Raw genomic sequence first — 17785 nt, forward strand, 5'->3', positions numbered from 1 at the left:
GATGGGGCCAAAAACGATACATAGCAGGATATCTCGAAAAATTATGGATGGATTTGTATGAAACTTATTGGACAGGTTGTGTGTGTGACGAGGAAGAATCGATTCTATTTTGGTGAAGGGATCCGGATCCAGCTAGTATAATTTTTTAAGTGATTCTTCACCATTGATTGATATGGCCCACCAGGCAGAGGTATGCTCACTACTGAGTGCCATTCTCGATATCTCAAAATCCCCAAAATATCTCAAAAAGTTGTGGACGGATTTGGACGAATTTTGGCAGGGATGTATGTGACAAGGACGAAATGATTAGATTTTGGTGAAGACTGATGCGACATAATGTTGTGACCAGTGACAAAAACTTGACTTGACTTGTGGCAACAACGACATGATGCCAATGATTAGATTTTAAAAGTTGTGGACGGATGATTTTGATGAAATGTGATTCTCTATTGTGATTTTCTGGTCTACTCTGGGATACAAACGTAAACTGTACGTAAACTGTACCTGGCGGAGGTATGCTCTCTACTGAGTGCCGTTCTTGTTACCCTGTGCTCACGAAGCGAAAAGCGGGGTTAAGCATTCGGTTACGTCCGTGTGCCGTGTGTGTCTGTATTTAAAAAATTCTTTTTCTTGGCAATCGTTAGTCCGACGGTTCGCTTGGTAATGGCAAAACGAAAAAACGGTTTTGGTTACAGTACGGTACGGTACGGCACCGCGGTGGAAAAGCGCCATAATATTAACTGTTTAATAAAGAATTGTGGAGACCAATTACTTTTGTCAATTTCATTTTATTTTTAGGGAAAATTGTGAGTTATTTGAAAAAAGTGCAAGGGTGCCAATATTTTTGGCCACGTCTGTATACTTGAACACCGCTGTAGAACAGAAGTCGCCTTCTTGCACTTTCAAAAACCTCACATTTAGCAGTATTTGACCAAAATAGTACAGTATTTTAAATCATCTCATCCCTACCAATCAAATTTGCCGCTAGCAGACCCTGCCAAATTGCCCATGTCCTTATTTCTCAAGGCTGCAGAGGGTACGGTGTTCTTTGATCTCTGTAGTTCCTGTAATCATGATTCTTGGTTCATAAAGCAAGGCTGTAAATTTGATACCTTATCATTTCCCAGCAATCTATGCTAGCTCGAAGTGATTGGGCCTTCTTTGCCTTCAGGCCAGAGTGTGATCACTCGGCTCTACACAATGCCGATCCTTTGGCTTTTGTTTCTTCTCTCACTTCCAACAGCCCATCTCCGTTCCAAGGGTCACCGATACCATGTGAAGAAGAACAGGAGGAAAGTGACGGAGCTGGTGAAGACAGCGGAACACGACTCTTTGAATGAGACGGTTGAGCTCCAAAGGCCCGGCAATGGTGAAACGTCACAGTCGTGATTTGTTTGACCTGGTTTCGTGCAAATTTCGCGCACCGTTGAAAAAACTCCAGCAATAACATTTTGCTTGTCTGTTTAGACTTCCGCATTTACAAGAAATGGTGTGTGATGAAGAGTTTTTCTCTTTGCATTGATGACTGAATCATCCCATGTACGAGACCCATTAACGATCCAGTGTATGTGTGCGCCATATCTGAGTTATTGCGTATGGTTGGTTACACAATGGACAAAAACGAAAATCTTTTATTTTTGGAGATGGGAAGCAGATTCCCCCTCCTCCTCACCCCAACCCCTCACCCTATCCCCTTCCCTCCCTTGCCCCCATAACCCTCTGTCCTCCACAAGTTATAAATGTGTACATTTATTTGTGCTTCTTTATGTAATTATTTTATTGTAAGGGGTGTTGCAAAACATTTTACCTTTTTTCCCCCCGAGAACCTGTTACGGTTGTGCACGCATTCAGGTGAAAAAAAGGTAAAATGTTTTGCAACACCCCTTATAAACATTTACTTGAGTATTTCTGTAATAAAATTATTGTACTACACCCCCTTGCTATTCAATCTCCAGGCGCTGCATGACGTTGTCACCAGGTCCCGAAGGCCTTCGGAGCCCGGTGATGACACACGCCAAAAGGGCGTACTCAGTGTTCACTCTGTTTGTTTTCTTGTTTGTTTGTTTGCTTGTTTGTCTGGGTGATATCTCAGCCATCCTTTGAGCTTGGAAGCTGAAATTTGGGTACAACAGTGAACAAGTGTTTTGGCAAAAACTGTATATTTAATTTATTTTGATTAATCAATTAATTTATTGATAACTTAATTATCGATTAATTAAGTACTTATTTATTTTCTTTCTCATCTAGGCGATATCTTCTCGGGCACCTTTTGAGCTACCCACCTTTAGACTCACCTTTAGAGGCCATTTTTCCCCGCAAAGCGGGGGTTGGCCTTTTTCGGGAACCATGGTTGTTGTTTTTTTTGGTCCCCTTTTTGAAGCAATGTTTTACGGCCGGATGCCCTTCCTGACGCCAACCCTTTTTGCCGCCTTTAACGACAAACAGGGAATTACCAGTGAACTGGTACTCAATTAGCCGACCTCGGAAGGATGACAGGCTGAGTCAACCCCCCTGGCGTTAATTCAGCGATTGACCGGGATTCGAACCCAGGATCCAAGGATCCTAAAGCCGGCACCCTAGCCGCTAGCCCAACACCAGAGCTAGGAAGCTGATATTTGGGAGGAAGACGGTGACCGTGATTTGGCTATAAAGGATATTTTTTAATTGTGCCCCGTCGCACCGCGGAGCGAAAGGGGGACTATGGTTTTCCCCTCCGTCCGTGCGTGCGTGCATAAGCGAAGGACCGAATTCTAATTTGGTGTGTGGGTGCAACCCACGTCAAAATCCAAGATGGCCGCCGCCATGTCTGTCTGAACCTTGTGAGCAAAATATCTTGAAAAATAAATGAACTACTAACTTTTAATCTGGTGTATGGGTGTATATGCATAAGGGAGAACGCTATTGAAAATTGGGTCGCCACGTCAAAATCCAAGATGGCCGCCGCCATGTCTGTCTGAACCTTGTGAGTGGAATATCTTGAAAAATAAGCAAAGTACTAACTTCTAATCTGGTGTGTGGGTGTATCTATGCATAAGGAGAACGCTATTGAAAATTGGGTTGCCACGTCAAAATCCAAGATGGCCGCTTTGCGTCTTCCACTTTGTCAACTCGCATCACTTCACCGACGGGGGACCTAGGCGTAACGCTTGTTATCGATTATTAATGAATTAATCGATTGATAACTTCATTTTTCAACTTGTTACTTCATTTTCAAAAAAAGTTACAGATTTGGATAAAACAGTGTTGGTTTCAGATATGGTTTTTATGATTACGCGCCCTGGAGGATGTGTTTATTATTTATTTGGCATGGGGGCGGTGTACTTTGAATGTATCTGTCCTTGTTTTGCTTTTGTTTACCGTTTGTTTTTTTTATTTTGTGAAATGTCAAAACAACTTTGTACCAAATGAATATTTAGTTTTACAAAGCGAATATAGATATTTTTCAATGACTTTGTTGTTTCATTTGATTTCGCACACACAGTTGAAGTTATTGAAATCCCTTCTTCGCAGTAGCAGAGCGCCTTGCTGTTATTCCATGGAAGTTTGAAAATTTTTATCGTGAGGTCAATGGTTTTTTTTGTTGTTTTTTTTCTTCTGATTGATGGAGTTTTCAAGTGAACCATGAGCTATAACTTGTAGGAAGATGACCAAAACTTTAAAGAAAAAAAAGTTAACGAATGACTATATTTGAGTAAACGTGGCATTTCTTCCTCGTGGATGAAAAGGTTGCACATCGCTCGACTCTTGTGTCTTTAAAAGGTAGCAACCAGTCTGGCCTCGTCTCATCCTGGTTACTCGCATTGTGGTTGGAATGGGTCATAAAGACGGTTTTGATAAAAACCTAAGTGGAACCATATACCGTACCCGTTTGTGTTAGAGCCATTGGTTTGCCCAACTACCGTCCCATGGAGGTTGTAGTTTTGGACCTCATAGAGTTCTCGTCCGGACACGAGACGAGCAGAATTGAAGGTGGTGATTATTGGTTCCCTACCGGTTACACCAGAGGGGACTTATAGGTTTGTTCTCTGTCTGTCTGTCTGACCGTCTGTGCATCCCACCTGTGATTTTCCAGACTTTTTTCCCCATATCCTTTAACATATTGAACTGAAACTTGGTACACGGCTTTATTATGATAAGTTGCAGAAACTGCAACTTATTCTGTAGCTTTGTATGCCTAAAACAATTTGGCCTACTGTACAAGGGTCACAATTGCTGAGTGCTTTGACCAAGAACATTCATTGGGACCAGTAGGGGACATGTATTGCAAAGCAATTCTCCCTCTTGTTTAATTTGTAAACCATGTCTCGATGATATGCACAAAGTTTTTTTCAAAATGTTACACTGGACTGTTGAATTTTGGTGAAGGTGTTTCCATATACGTATTAGGTACTCGATGACTCAGCTCTACTTTCCCGAGACCATTCCGCATTCTCAAAACTTCATTTTCATTTTCTTTCCTCCCTCCCTTGGACTCCTCTACCGTTTCATTTGTGATGGAGAGTGCATTCAATTTTGTAAGAGATTTCAGATGATAGTTATTTCATGGGAGGATATTCCAGCCCCACCTTCAGCGACCTTCCACTGTCACGTGCTCCTGGTTAAGAGTGCTTGTGGTAAGACGCTCCATTACCGTTGCTCATCCAGATCCAGAGCATGGTGCCAATGTCTGGTCTCCGGTTTGCTCATGGATTATATATTTCAAGAATATTTTTGTGTTGACTTCCATCCTTACTCTTGAGTTTCTAGTCTCTACGCGAGGTACCGGATGTAGTGAGTCGCTCGTTTTGAAGATTGATGCCATTATTGTGAAGTTTGACACAATATGGGAAAAGTTTAAAAAAAAATCAGCCATGATGTTTGGTTAAGTTCATTGCTCCCTGTCTGGGATACCCATCACACGGTCACGTTCAGTGTTCTGTTCATTCGCACAAACGAATTCGTCCATGTCCACGTTCTTTCGCACCATTTCCAAAGTTTGTCCCTGGCAGCCATCTGCACGGCCTTTCATCGCAACGTCCGGAATGTGAAGGCTTCTGTGGTCGAAACTTTCCATCTTGGGGGCATGCCTCCCTCCGTTGTACATCTGCGGTTTCTGTGCAGATTTTGAAAATGTGCATTTTTGGCATTATGATGATTGCCTTTACAACCGTAATCGAGAGACTGAGCGACATGGATGCATGTTGTGTATTTCAATTTGTCCAAAGAGGGGTTTCTCTGCCTTAAGTGCAAATAAGTCCTCGAGCTACGTTCTTTCTGATCACACATCATTCCGCCATCGGGGTCCTGTTTCCATTAGGTCGGACCCTTGCCCCCCCCCCCCCAATCATCACCGCTTTATGTGGTTAGAGTACAGCAGATGCCTTCCAGATCTTTCACATGGGCCAAGGGGGGGCCTGAGCTTCGGTGCGGATCCAGCTAGTGAGTGGCCATCTGTTGGAACGTTCCAAATAGTGTGCAAGTTTCAAGAATGTCAAAGATCTTTCGAAAGAATTATATTTTCAGAAGCGAAGAAATGTGTTTTGTTCCTTTCGTGCTTATTGGAGGATTGTGCATCTATTAAATTGGCAAAACGAAGTCGCCATTAGCAGAGAATGGGCAAGTGGGTACAATGAAGGCATTGTGGATTTGAACCTGGGATTCTCTAAACATGACCGATGTGTTCATGTATGTCTCTGGTGAATTCCGGTGAATTTTGAATTCGTTCAGGATGCCAGATATAACTCGCCAAACGTTCACGAGGGACACCGTGGGATCAATTAATTCAACGTCCACTGACTAATCCAGGCAGATGGGACACCCGGCTTCCCGTCGGACATGTGCTCAGATGGGACCACCATAGAGGTGACCAAGTAGTTGATATTCTAGAAATGGAGATTGAACTGTGTGTTATAACTTCGGAAACAAGAAAGAGCAATCAGAGATTGCAAATCCTCGCCAGGATGTATTTTCAGTGGTTTTTAAGGCTTTTGTGTTAAAACAACTATGGCGGCCGAACCACCTGACCGATGACGTCATTATTATTTTTTCCCGAAACTAATTTATTCCTTGAGTATGCTCAAGAAATTTCATCTTGATCGGATGGTTTGTACCTGTTGAATTATGACGTCATAATGGAGGCACCTATGACATCATCATCAAGATATTTTATTCCCATGGAGAGTTATTTACAATGAGCCATGTCTCAATTTTTTTATATTCAGCGCTTTTGGAGATATAGAGGTGCAAAGTTTTTCGGTTTTTCCAATATGGCGGCTGAACCACGTGACATATGATGTCATAATTATCATTAAAAAATTGTACAGGTGGAGTTGCACCTATGGTGAAAATTTCCTGCCAATCGGACCAACGGTTGTAGAGGAAAATCATATTTATTCTGTGCGGACAAACAAACAAACGGACTCAAATGCAATATCCTCTCCTCTGGTGAGGGTAACAAACACGTGTTGCATTTCATTCAATAATTTCCTGGATCATGTGCTCATTCACAATAACGGCGAAGTCGGCTCCTCCCTCCCCATGGAGTCACTCCTCCCTCTCCACGGAGTCGCTCCTCCCTCCCCGCGGAGTCGCTCCACCCTCTCCACGGAGTCTCTCCTCCCTCCCCATGGAGTCGCTCCCCCCCTCCCCGCAGAGTCCTCACTCCCTCCCTCTCTCTCACACACACACACACACACACACACACTCTCTCTCACTCTCTCTCATACACACACACACACTCTCTCTCTCTCTTTCTGTCTCTCTCTCTCTCCTTCTCTCTCTCTCTCTCTCTCTCTCTCTCTCTCTCTCTCTCTCTCTCTCTCTCTCTCTCTCTCTCTCTCTCTCTCTCTCTCTCTCTCTCTCTCTCTCTCTCCCCGCAGAGTCGCTCCCCCTCCCCGCGGAGTCGCTTCGCCCTCCCCGTGGAGTCGCTCCTCCCTCCCCGTGGAGTCGCTCCTTCCTCCCCACGGAGTCACTCCTCCCTCCCCACGGAGTCGCCCCTCCCTCCCCACGGAGTCGCCCCTCCCTCCCCACGGAGTCGATCCTCCCTCCCCACGGACCGGATTTCGGGATGTGAGCACACGTGGTGCATGCACGAGCCCCTAAAGACCACTCTGCGGCTGAAACTTTGCACTTTTCTTGAGTCTTTGTCCTTTTAAACAAAACCTCCAGTTGGTTGTGTGTTTGCATTTTCCACTCTGTGGTTCTCGCATTATTTATTTATTTCCTTGGTTTTGGCATCACCAAATTCAAATTGGAACCGATGTGGTATTTTCCTTTCAAGGAAACCTCGCATCGCCTCCAAGTTGAACTTGCAGTTCCCCCAAGGCAGTCTTGTGCCCGGTCTTATTCCTCGTATCCACGATGGCCGCGTCCAGCCGTCGCTTCGCTGTCAGGTTTAATCAAAGGACAACATGTACTTCACAAACATATTGCATGTTGTTGTACTTCACAACCCTTGACTTTTCACATTTTGTTGTGTTACAGCCTGAATTTAAGATGGGTTAAACAGATGTTTTAGTCACTGATCTAAACAAAATACCGTGTTGCATTTCATTCAATAATTTCCTGGATCATGTGCTCATTCACAATAACGGCGAAGTCGTCATGAATCATGAATTTAAGATGGGTTAAACAGATGTTTTAGTCACTGATCTAAACAAAATACCCCATAATGACAAAGTGAAAACATGTTTTTAGAATTTTTTACAAACTTATTGAAATACATAAATATTCAACCCCTTGAGTCAATATAAGTGCCTTTGGCAGCGATTACAGCTTCAAGTCTTCTTGGTTATGTCTGTATCAGCTTTGCACATCTAGATTTGAGGAGTTTGTCCCATTCCCCCTTGCAGATTTGCTCAAGCTCTGACAAGTTGGACGGGGAGCGTCGGCGAACAGCAATCTTCAAGTCTTTCCATAGATTCTCAATGGGATTAAAGTTTCGGCTTTGGCTGGGCCACTCAAGGACTTTCACATTCTTGTTCTGAAACCATTGTTGATTTGGCTGTATGCTTGGGGTCATTGTCATGTTGGAGCGTAAATCTTCGCCGCAGTCTAAGGTTTTTTGCTCTCTGACGCAGTTTCTCCTGAAGGATTTCCCTGTATTTGGCTCCATTCATTGCTCCCTCTATCCTTACAAGTCTCCCGGTACCTGCTGCTGAAAAGCATCCCCATAGCATGATGCTGCCCCCACCAAGCTTCATGATAGGGATGGTGTTAGATAGGTGATGATCTATGCCCGGTCTCCACCAGAAGTAGCGCTTTATATTCAGGCCAAAGAGTTCAATTTTTGTCATCAAACCACAGAATCTTTTGCCTCGTGCTCTCCGACTCTTTCATGTGCCTTTTGGAAAACTCCACGTGTGGTGTCATGTGCCTCTTTCTCAGGAGTGGCTACCGTCCGGCCACTCTCCCATAAAGCCTAGATTTGTAAAGAGCTGCAGTGACTTGTCTTTCTGGTAGGTTCTCTAATCTCAGCCAAGGAACCCTGTAGTTCTGTCAGAGTGATCATTGGGTTCTTGGGAATCTCACTGACCAAGGTTCTTCTTGCCCGGTTGGTCGGACGGCCAGCTCTAGGAAGAGTCTGGTCGTTCCATATTCTTTCCATTTCCCAATGATTGAGCTCATTGTGCTCTTGGGAACTTTAAACATTCGAGAAATTGTTTATACCCTTCCCCAGATCTATGCCTCCTCACAATTCTATCTCGGAGTTCTGCAGCCTGTTCATTGGACTTCATGATAGTTTTTGCTGTGACATGCAATGTCAACTGTGGGACCTTATATAGAAAGGTGTGTCTTTCTAAATCGTCCAATCAATTGAATTGGCCACAGGATGACTTGACTCCAATCAAGTTGTCGAGACAGGTGGACTCTAATAAAACTGTAGAGACATCTCAAGGATGATCAAAGGAAATTGGATATAACTGAGCCCAATTTGGAGTGTCATAGCAAGGGGGTTGAATAGTTATTGACTCAAGAGATTTCAGCTTTTCATTACTTCCACCACCAAAGGTGGATGGAGGTTATGTTTTCACCCCTGTTTGTCGGTTTGTGAACAAAATAACTCAAAAAGTTGTGGACAGATTCAGACGAAATTTGGCAGAGATGTAGCGAATGTGACAAGGATGAAATGATTACATTTTGGTGAAGATCCGGATTCGGATCCGGCTACTGGAGTTTTTTTTAGCTCGCCTGGAACGACGTTCTGGGGAGCTTATGCGACGGTGCGTCGTCAGTCAGTCAGTCAGTCCGACCGTAAACACTTGAAACTTCTTCTTCGAAACTGCTGAAGGGATTGCGACCAAACTTGGCACAAATTATATTTGTTGTGTTGTGACTAAAGATTGTTCATGACATTAAAAAAAATCGGGGTTTAAGGGGGTTTACCGGGCGTCAAAGTGGATCCAGGTTTGACCCCTCAAAATAGGAATTTGCTTTTTTTCTCTGAACCTACTGTTACGGATTAGTAACTTCCGTTATTGTGGTTTTCACCCACTTGACGTAGTTCTGATGTTAGGTACTATTATTATCTTCAAAAGGTTTATTATTCAGGAACGATTATCTAAAGTTAAAAAGGCTAACTTTAAATGATACAGGAAACCGACCCGGAAGAGATGAAGAGGAAGAACGGCACGAGCAAAGTCGGAGAATAAGGCGTGACGTCAGCGCTCCGTAACGATCAAGGTCTACCGACGGTGGCGAGGGAATTTTGAGTTCCTTGAAGGGACATCCGGCGACAGGAATTATCGCTGGAGGGGAAAATCTGCGTAGTCAGATTCGGGCGCTGAGATTTATACGAATCCGCGCCTGGTCGCATCGGCTCAAGTAAGGGCCATCGGCCATTGTGAACCCCGCGCTTCGGACACCTACAGAGGTTTTGCCTCGTGTCATCTTCACCCCAACATCCTACCGTTTGTCGGGGATGTGTGTGTGCGACCGCTTTGTCTCCAATTACGTTGCGGTTCGCTGAGTGAGCGGTGAAGGTGCTCCTCTGAAGGGCGCCGTTGTACAGTTTCGGCGGGGGCGATCCCCATTGTCAACTGTACGCGCTTCGGATATCGACTGGAGAGCGACATTCGGGCTTCGACCGGATTTCGTTCTATCGACCGCTGGAGTAAATCACATTCGCCTTGGGAAAAGTTATAGAGACATTGAGGAGTGGCCTTTCACTCGCGGGCCACGCAGTGAGTAACCTGACTTTATATAAGATATATATATATATATATATATATATATATATATATATATATATATATATATATATATATATATATATATATATATTGAACTCTTAATGGCCATCTGTTATACCGTTATTCCTGTGTGTGATTTCTAATACAATTTTGTTCATATTTAATCGTTGGTGTGGTTTCACTATTGATTTTCAACACAGGGTAATATATCTTTCTGCCGGGGCTCCTCTCGTAGTTCGAAGGTGACCGAGACCAGGAGATTGTAGAGGACTCCGTAACAGAAATTGGGGGCTCGTCCAATTGACTCCAATTGACAATTGGGTCTTCGTCCGGGATATAAAATTCCCTAAATCGTCCGGGATATAATTCCCTAGCAATCCCAAATTTTCCAATTTTGGAAATTTTTTCAACATTCCCAAATGTTTCAAAAAACCAAAAAAAAAAACATTTGTGTTTTTTTTGGAAATTTCTTGTGTGAAGGTTAACAGATGTTAACGGATAGTCACCATGGAGTTTGACGCAGAGAGGTTTACAGCGACCCCTAGTGAGGCACAGTTCCGAGCGTTACTAAAATCAGAACTCTTGATATTGGGCAAACCTTTTAGCTTGGAGGTCCGAGCTAAAATGAAGAAAACAGAGATGCAGACAGTGGTGATAGAATCTATGGTGGAACGAGGAACATGGAGAGAGGGAGCCTTGGATTGGTTACCAGAAGAACAAGAAAGTGTGGAGCTCCAAAAAACGGAGATGCAATTGAAGAGCCAGGAAAGGTTAGAAGAGAAAAAAGCAGAGGAAAGGAGAGTGGAAAGAGAACTCCAGGAAAGGTTAGAAGAGAAAAAAGCAGAGGAAAGGAGAGTGGAAAGAGAACTGCAGGAAAGGTTAGAAGACAAAAAAGCAGAGGAAAGGAGAGCTGCAAGAGAACTCGAAGCAGAGGAGAGAAGAGCCGAAAGGGAGTTAAAGGACCGTGAATTGGCACGTCAGCAGGAAATTAAAGTCAAGGAGCTGGAGTTAATGAGAGAACGGGGAGAGGTACCACCCATGCCGACTGGTTCGACAACTAGTCAAAACACCTGGGATGTTGGCAGACATGTGAAGCTGGTTCCACCCTTCAATGAAAAGGAGGTAGCCAAGTTTTTTTTACACTTTGAGAAAATGGCTCAAATGCTAAAATGGCCAGAAGAGTCCTGGACCATATTCGTGCAAAGTGTTCTGATGGGTAAAGCTCAAGATATTTATTCGGCTTTACCGATTGACCAATGTGCAGATTATGCGATAGTGAAGAAAACCATTCTCAAGGCCTATGAATTGGTCCCTGAAGCTTACCGGCAAAAATTCCGGAATGCCAGGAAGAGGGAGAATGAGACCCATGTGGAGTTTGCCAGAATGAAAGAAACCATGTTTGATCGGTGGTGTGATTCAAAAGAATTCGGGAAAGACTTCGAACTATTGCGACAATTGATCCTGGTGGAGGAATTCCAACAGTGTGTCCACGAGGACATTAAAGTTCATCTGGAGGAAAGGGAAAGTACCAAAGCTGTATGAGGCAGCAACCATGGCAGATGACTATGCCTTAACCCACAGAATGGGGTTCCACAAGCCTAACTTCTCACCTAGACCTAGCCAGGGGAGCTATGGTACATCAGGGGCAGAGAACGAAAATTCATGGGGGCGGCCTTGAGATGACTATGAGGACCACTCTGATACCACGACTTCTAGAAATCAGAAGACAACAGTTCCAAGGCAGACGTATCCTCCGGGGGGCTCGAGGCAGACCACGAGGTTCTCCTCCGGGCCTACTTGCGCTTTTTGCCATAAACCTGGACACTTGATGTCCCACTGTTATGCTCTGGGAAAGGAAAAACAGGAGCGGAATTCGACTAGTACAACTCCGAATGCAATGGCAAATGTGAAGAATCGCCCTCACAAGGGTTACCAACCATTTATTTCAGAGGGGTTTGTGTCACTGGATGGAGACACGACTACTCGGAAACCTGTTAGGGTATTGAGGGACACCGGAGCACATCAATCTTTAATGCTTGAAGGCATCTTGCCATTGTCAGAGGAGACAGCAACTGGTGATAGTGTTCGTTTACAGGGGATTGGTGGCTGTGTTAGAGCTACACTTCATGCCATCCAGTTGGAGTCCGATGTGGTGTCAGAACCGGTCACCGTAGGTTTACAAGCCACTCTTCCTGTAGAGGGAGTATCTGTTGTTATCGGGAATGATTTGGCCGGTGGTCAAGTTTATTGTAACCCGATGGTTGTTAAAAAGCCCAGTCGGGAAAATAACACCGCACCAATTAGGGATGGCGACAAATTTAGCAAGTTATTTGTAGGTGGACTGAACTTCAAAACAAAGCAAGATGTTCTGGAGTCTGCCTTCAGCAAATATGGACCGCTTTTGGAAGTGTTGCTGATAAAAGACAGGGAGACACAAAAGTCAAGAGGGTTTGGCTTTGTCACATTTGAAAACTCGGACGCCAGAGATGCAGAAAAGGATCTGAATAGCAAGGAGTTGGAGGGTCGGACCATAACAATAGGGAAGGCATTTCATAGGTGTCGTGGGAGCTACAGAAGAGGACCACGGAGTCGTAGTTTTGGTGGTGGCTGCAATCGATATTATTATGGAGGCTCCCTGAGTTACGGCAGCTCCCGAAGGAAGGATTGTCAGAGAAGTGGCCGAGAAGGAGACCGCTATTCATGTGACAACAGTGACAAGCGGTCCCACCGTAATTATTATGAAAGTTTGGAAAAGTTGAAGCACTGAATGCTGCAGAGCCGCTGAGCCAAGATTCCTACACGGATTAACCGTGAACGCCACGTTCCTAAAGGCGTCCATGTAGTGAATACTTCCAGGCCTCACCACCCCAACCATCATGGAACCTGGCTTTCAGCTCGGCCTCCCGGGAAAAGTGTTGTAGTTTTGCTTGACTTGGGATTTTGGATTACTACCCCTTAACCTTCATTCAAAAAATGAAAAACAAAAATCAGAGGTTGATGAGATGGAGTTTGGCTTTGCAGGGGTTCAACTTGGAAATTGAACATGTAAAGGGCAGGGACAATGCCGTTGCTGATGCTTTGTCCAAAGTGAATTAACTTTAGAAATCTCTGTGGGTTGCGTGAAATTTTGTTGCTTTATTTTTGGGGAAGGTTGAATATTGTTGCCCACGGGGATTGATGATTTGGGTTGGGAATTTACTTTTGCTTGTTTAAAGAGGGCATGCAAAGAAAGTTTTCACTGTGTTCAAACTTTCTTTCTTGAGGGGGGGAAGTGTTACGGATTCGTAACTTCCGTTATTGTGGTTTTCACCCACTTGACGTAGTTCTGATGTTAGGTACTATTATTATCTTCAAAAGGTTTATTATTCAGGAACGATTATCTAAAGTTAAAAAGGCTAACTTTAAATGATACAGGAAACCGACCCGGAAGAGATGAAGAGGAAGAAGCGGCACGAGCAAAGTCGGAGAAGAAGGCGTGACGTCAGCGCTCCGTAACGAGCAAGGTCTACCGACAGTGGCGAGGGAATTTTGAGTTCCTTGAAGGGACATCCGGCGACAGGAATTATCGCTGGAGGGGAAAATCTGCGTAGTCAGATTCGGGCGCTGAGATTTCTACGAATCCGCGCCTGGTCGCATCGGCTCAAGTAAGGGCCGTCGGCCATTGTGAACCCCGTGCTTCGGACACCTACAGAGGTTTTGCCTCGTGTCATCTTCACCCCAACATCCTACCGTTTGTCGGGGATGTGTGTGTGCGACCGCTTTGTCTCCAATTACGTTGCGGTTCGCTGATTGAGCGGTGAAGGTGCTCCTCTGAAGGGCGCCGTTGTACAGTTTCGGCGGGGCGATCCCCATTGTCAACTGTACGCGCTTCGGATATCGACTGGAGAGCGAGATTCGGGCTTCGACCGGATTTCGTTCTATATCGACCGCTGGAGTGAATCACATTCGCCTTGGGAAAAGTTAGAGACATTGAGGAGTGTCCTTTCACTCGCGGGCCGCGCAGTGAGTTACCTGACTTATATAAGATATATAAGATATATATATATATATATATATATATACGAGCAGAAGTACCCGGCATTGCCGGGCGGGGGAGGGGAGGGGAGGGGGAGGGGGAGGGGGAAGGGGAACGGGGGGAGAGCGAGCCCCTTGGTAAAGCGAGCGATTCTTTTTGTCATAGCGTCATAGCGATTTTTTTTGTCATAGCGTCATATCGTTCATAGCGTTCATAGCATCATAGCGATTTTTTTTGTCATAGCGTCATCGCGTTCACAGCGTCATCGCGTCATCACGTGATCGCTCTGAGCGAATCAGCGCCCACCTGCTCTGATTCCGTTGATGCCGTGCGCTGAAATGCGCTGAGGTAAATATGAATAAAAAATATGGATTGTCTAATATTTTGAGTTCGGCCATGTTCGTCCCAGGCTCAATGGCCATGTCTATGCCAAATATCAAGCACGTAAGACTCCGTTTAGGAGTCTATCGGTAACATTACACACACACACACACACAAACTGTTTTATTTATATATATATATATATATATATATATATATATATATATATATATATATATTGCACTCTTAATGGCCATCTGTTATACCGTTATTCCTGTGTGTGATTTCTAATACAATTTTGTTCATTTTTAATCATTGGGGTGGTTTCACGATTGATTTTCAACACAGGGTAATATATCTTTCTGCCGGGGCTCCTCTCGTAGTTCGGAGGTGACCGAGACCAGGAGATTGTAGAGGACTCCGTAACACTACACACACCATTTCGATAAAACTTCACCACAACCTTCACCACCTGTGCTGTACCGAAGTTTTTTCACGGCATTAAAAAAAATCTGCCCCTTTGGGGTTTTACTCAAGTGTTACGTGCTCCTCCCCAAACCCCCTGGTCACGGTGTACCTCGGAGCCCCGAGAGGAGTCACGGCAGAAAGATGTGTTATTCTGTGTCAAAGATCAATGGTGAAACCACACCAATTGTTACCAACAAACAAATATTGTATTGAGGTCACACAAGAATAACAACACAACAACAATAGTAATCAATTGTACAACCAATATATATTTCCTATGATGGTACCATCAGGTTCGTACAATATAACTCACTGTGCTCCGAGTGAGCGAAAAGAAGAACATTCCCAATGTCTCTATTCCCGCATCAAGCCAAAGTCGTATTCCGGCATCGAGCCAAAGTCGTATTCCGGCATCAAGCCAAAGCCGATCTGCTCCAGCGATCGTCAGAACGATGTCTAATCGAGACCAGAATCCCGTTCGGTTGACAGTCAGTCCCGCTGCCAAAAGCTGCACAAAGGCGCCCTCAAGGCGACTGGGAAATCACACCCTCGGGTATGGACGTTTGACGGCTCTCAATCGGCGAACCACAGATTTTGCACTCAAAAGCCGCGTTACACACTCACACCAGATTAACGTCTGAATGTGGTGAAAATGGTTGAAGCGAGATGAAAAACCTTGAGCGAAGCACAAGTCCTGCGCGAGGTAAAATGGCCGACGGCCCGTTCTCGTGGCGCACCGGCAATCCAAGGATTCTCTTCGGAATTGACCGCAAAACCTGTCGTTTATCTGTCACAGCGATGACAACTCTGTCGCAGGAATCCCTTTCCCGGGAAACCCAAAGTTCACATGTGACTTTTGTTCGCCAACGTTCGCTCCAGACCTCAAAGCAGCTAGACTTCTTCTCCGACCCACTCGCTCTGCCCTCTCCTCCTCTTCCTCTTCTTCGTCGTCGTCCGGTTCTGGTTTCATTTAAAACATTAATTTTTTTTACCTTTTGAAAATAGTAACCTCCATTTCCCTCAAACGACAACAATAATAGTACATGGAATCGAAAATATTTACAGTGGATGAAAACCACAACAACGGAAGTGACGAATCCATAACACTTCCCCCCATCAAGAAAGAAAGTTTGAACATCGTGAAAACTGTCTTTGCAGGCAAAAACCCCTTTCACAAACAAAAGTAAAACTCACCCCCAAATTATCAATTCAGGTGAGCAACAATAATTAATATTCCCCAAAATAAAGCAACAAAACTTCCAAACAACCTACAGAAAACAACAAAACTTCACTCTGGACAAAGCATCAGCAATGACATTGTCCCTGCCCTTTACATGCTCAATTTCCAAGTTGAACTCCTGCAAAGCCAAACTCCATCTCATCAACCTCTGGTTTCTATTTTTCATTTTTTGAATGAAGGTTAAGGGGTTGTGATCAGTGAAGACTTTTAGAGGAAAGGTAGTAGTTCCTAGATACACCTCATAATGCTGAAGCGCCAGCAGGAGAGCAAGGGTCTCTTTTTCCACGATGGCATAATTTGCCTGGTGTTTGTTAAACTTTTTGGAATAGTAGCATCACCTACTATTTTGGAATAGTAGGTGATCCACTCCATCCTCATCTTCCTGTAATAGAACTGCCCCAGCCCCCACATCACTTGCATCAATGGCCAACTTGAAAGGTGCTTGAAAATCTGGGGCTGCTAGGACAGGAGAGCACATTAATATTGCTTTGACGTGGGCAAAGGCAGCCTGACATTTGTCATCCCAAACAAACTTGGTCTCTTTCCTCAGCAAATTCGTTAAAGGGGCTACCACATCAGAAAAATTCCTGCAGAACCGCCGGTACCAACCAGCCATACCCAAGAATCTCATAAGCTCCTTCTTCCCTTTTGGAACTTGGAAGCGATCAATGGCTTCTATCTTGGCTGTCACCGGTTGCACCTGACCCTGACCTACTACATGGCCGAGGAACACCACCTGTGCCTTTACAAACTCGCTCTTAGATAAGTTGATGGTCAACCCTGCCTCGGTCAGTTTCTTGAAAAATGCCTGAATTTGTTTAATATGATCTTCCATGGTCATAGTGTGGATGATGACATCATCCAGATAAGCCTCCACCCCCTCAAGGTCTGCAATAAGCTTATTAATCAGCCGTTGAAATGTAGCAGGCCCGTTTTTCAATCCAAAGGGAAGAACCTTGTACTGATACAACCCTTTTTTTTTTTTCTTTTTTTTTTGTATACAAGATCGAGGCTCGTGAAGGAGCGAACATTTATCACACAGAAAGACAAACCGACAAACCGACACATAACCGACAAACCGACACATAAAACAAAAAGCATCGGGAGCGGTAGACAAGATGGGGAGAGAGGGGGAAGGACACAAACACAACATTTGAGAGCAGGAACCGAGAGACATGGAGACATCGAGAGAACTGTGGGAGGGAGAGGGCTTTGGGGGGAGGCATGGGAAAGGGGGTGGGAGAGGCATAAAACATATGGACACTGCCAGGACTACCAGGAAAGAAGTTGGAATTACAAACAAGGTGGATCTGGGGTGAATTAGTGGGGGTAGAAAAGATCAAGGTTTTGGATGGGGGAAGATAAGAGATGGTGGTGAACAGCTGTTTTAAAGACCTGGAGGGAGGAGTGGGATTGAAGGGAGTGTGGGAGTTTGTTCCAGAGGCGGGAGAAAAGAGGAACGAAGGAGTGAAGGTGAGCAGAGAGCCGAGATTTTGGCAGTTTAACCATCAGAGGCTTGCTGGCAGATCTTGTGCGACCTGTAGGAATATTTGGGGGACAGAGCACAGAGAG

General features: G+C 44.6%; 1 protein-coding gene across 3 annotated transcripts in view; it reads left to right on the forward strand.

Annotated features, from left to right (window-relative positions):
- The window catches only part of TRIT1 (tRNA isopentenyltransferase 1), a 153107-nt gene extending 149658 nt beyond the window's left edge, over positions 1–3449 (forward strand). For 2 of the 3 annotated variants that reach the window (XM_068124601.2, XM_068124602.2), the window contains exon 11: positions 1244–3449. In XM_068124601.2, the coding sequence (XP_067980702.2) occupies positions 1244–1389 (146 nt within the window). In that variant the 3' untranslated portion in view covers positions 1390–3449. The remainder of the gene's footprint in view (positions 1–1243) is intronic. The other variant, XM_068124603.2, reaches the window with a different exon arrangement.
- The last annotated feature ends 14336 nt before the right edge of the window (positions 3450–17785 follow it).

This window comes from Myxine glutinosa, chromosome 8 (assembly GCF_964187855.1).
Source record: "Myxine glutinosa chromosome 8, kmMyxGlut1.1, whole genome shotgun sequence".
NCBI lineage: Eukaryota > Metazoa > Chordata > Myxini > Myxiniformes > Myxinidae > Myxine > Myxine glutinosa.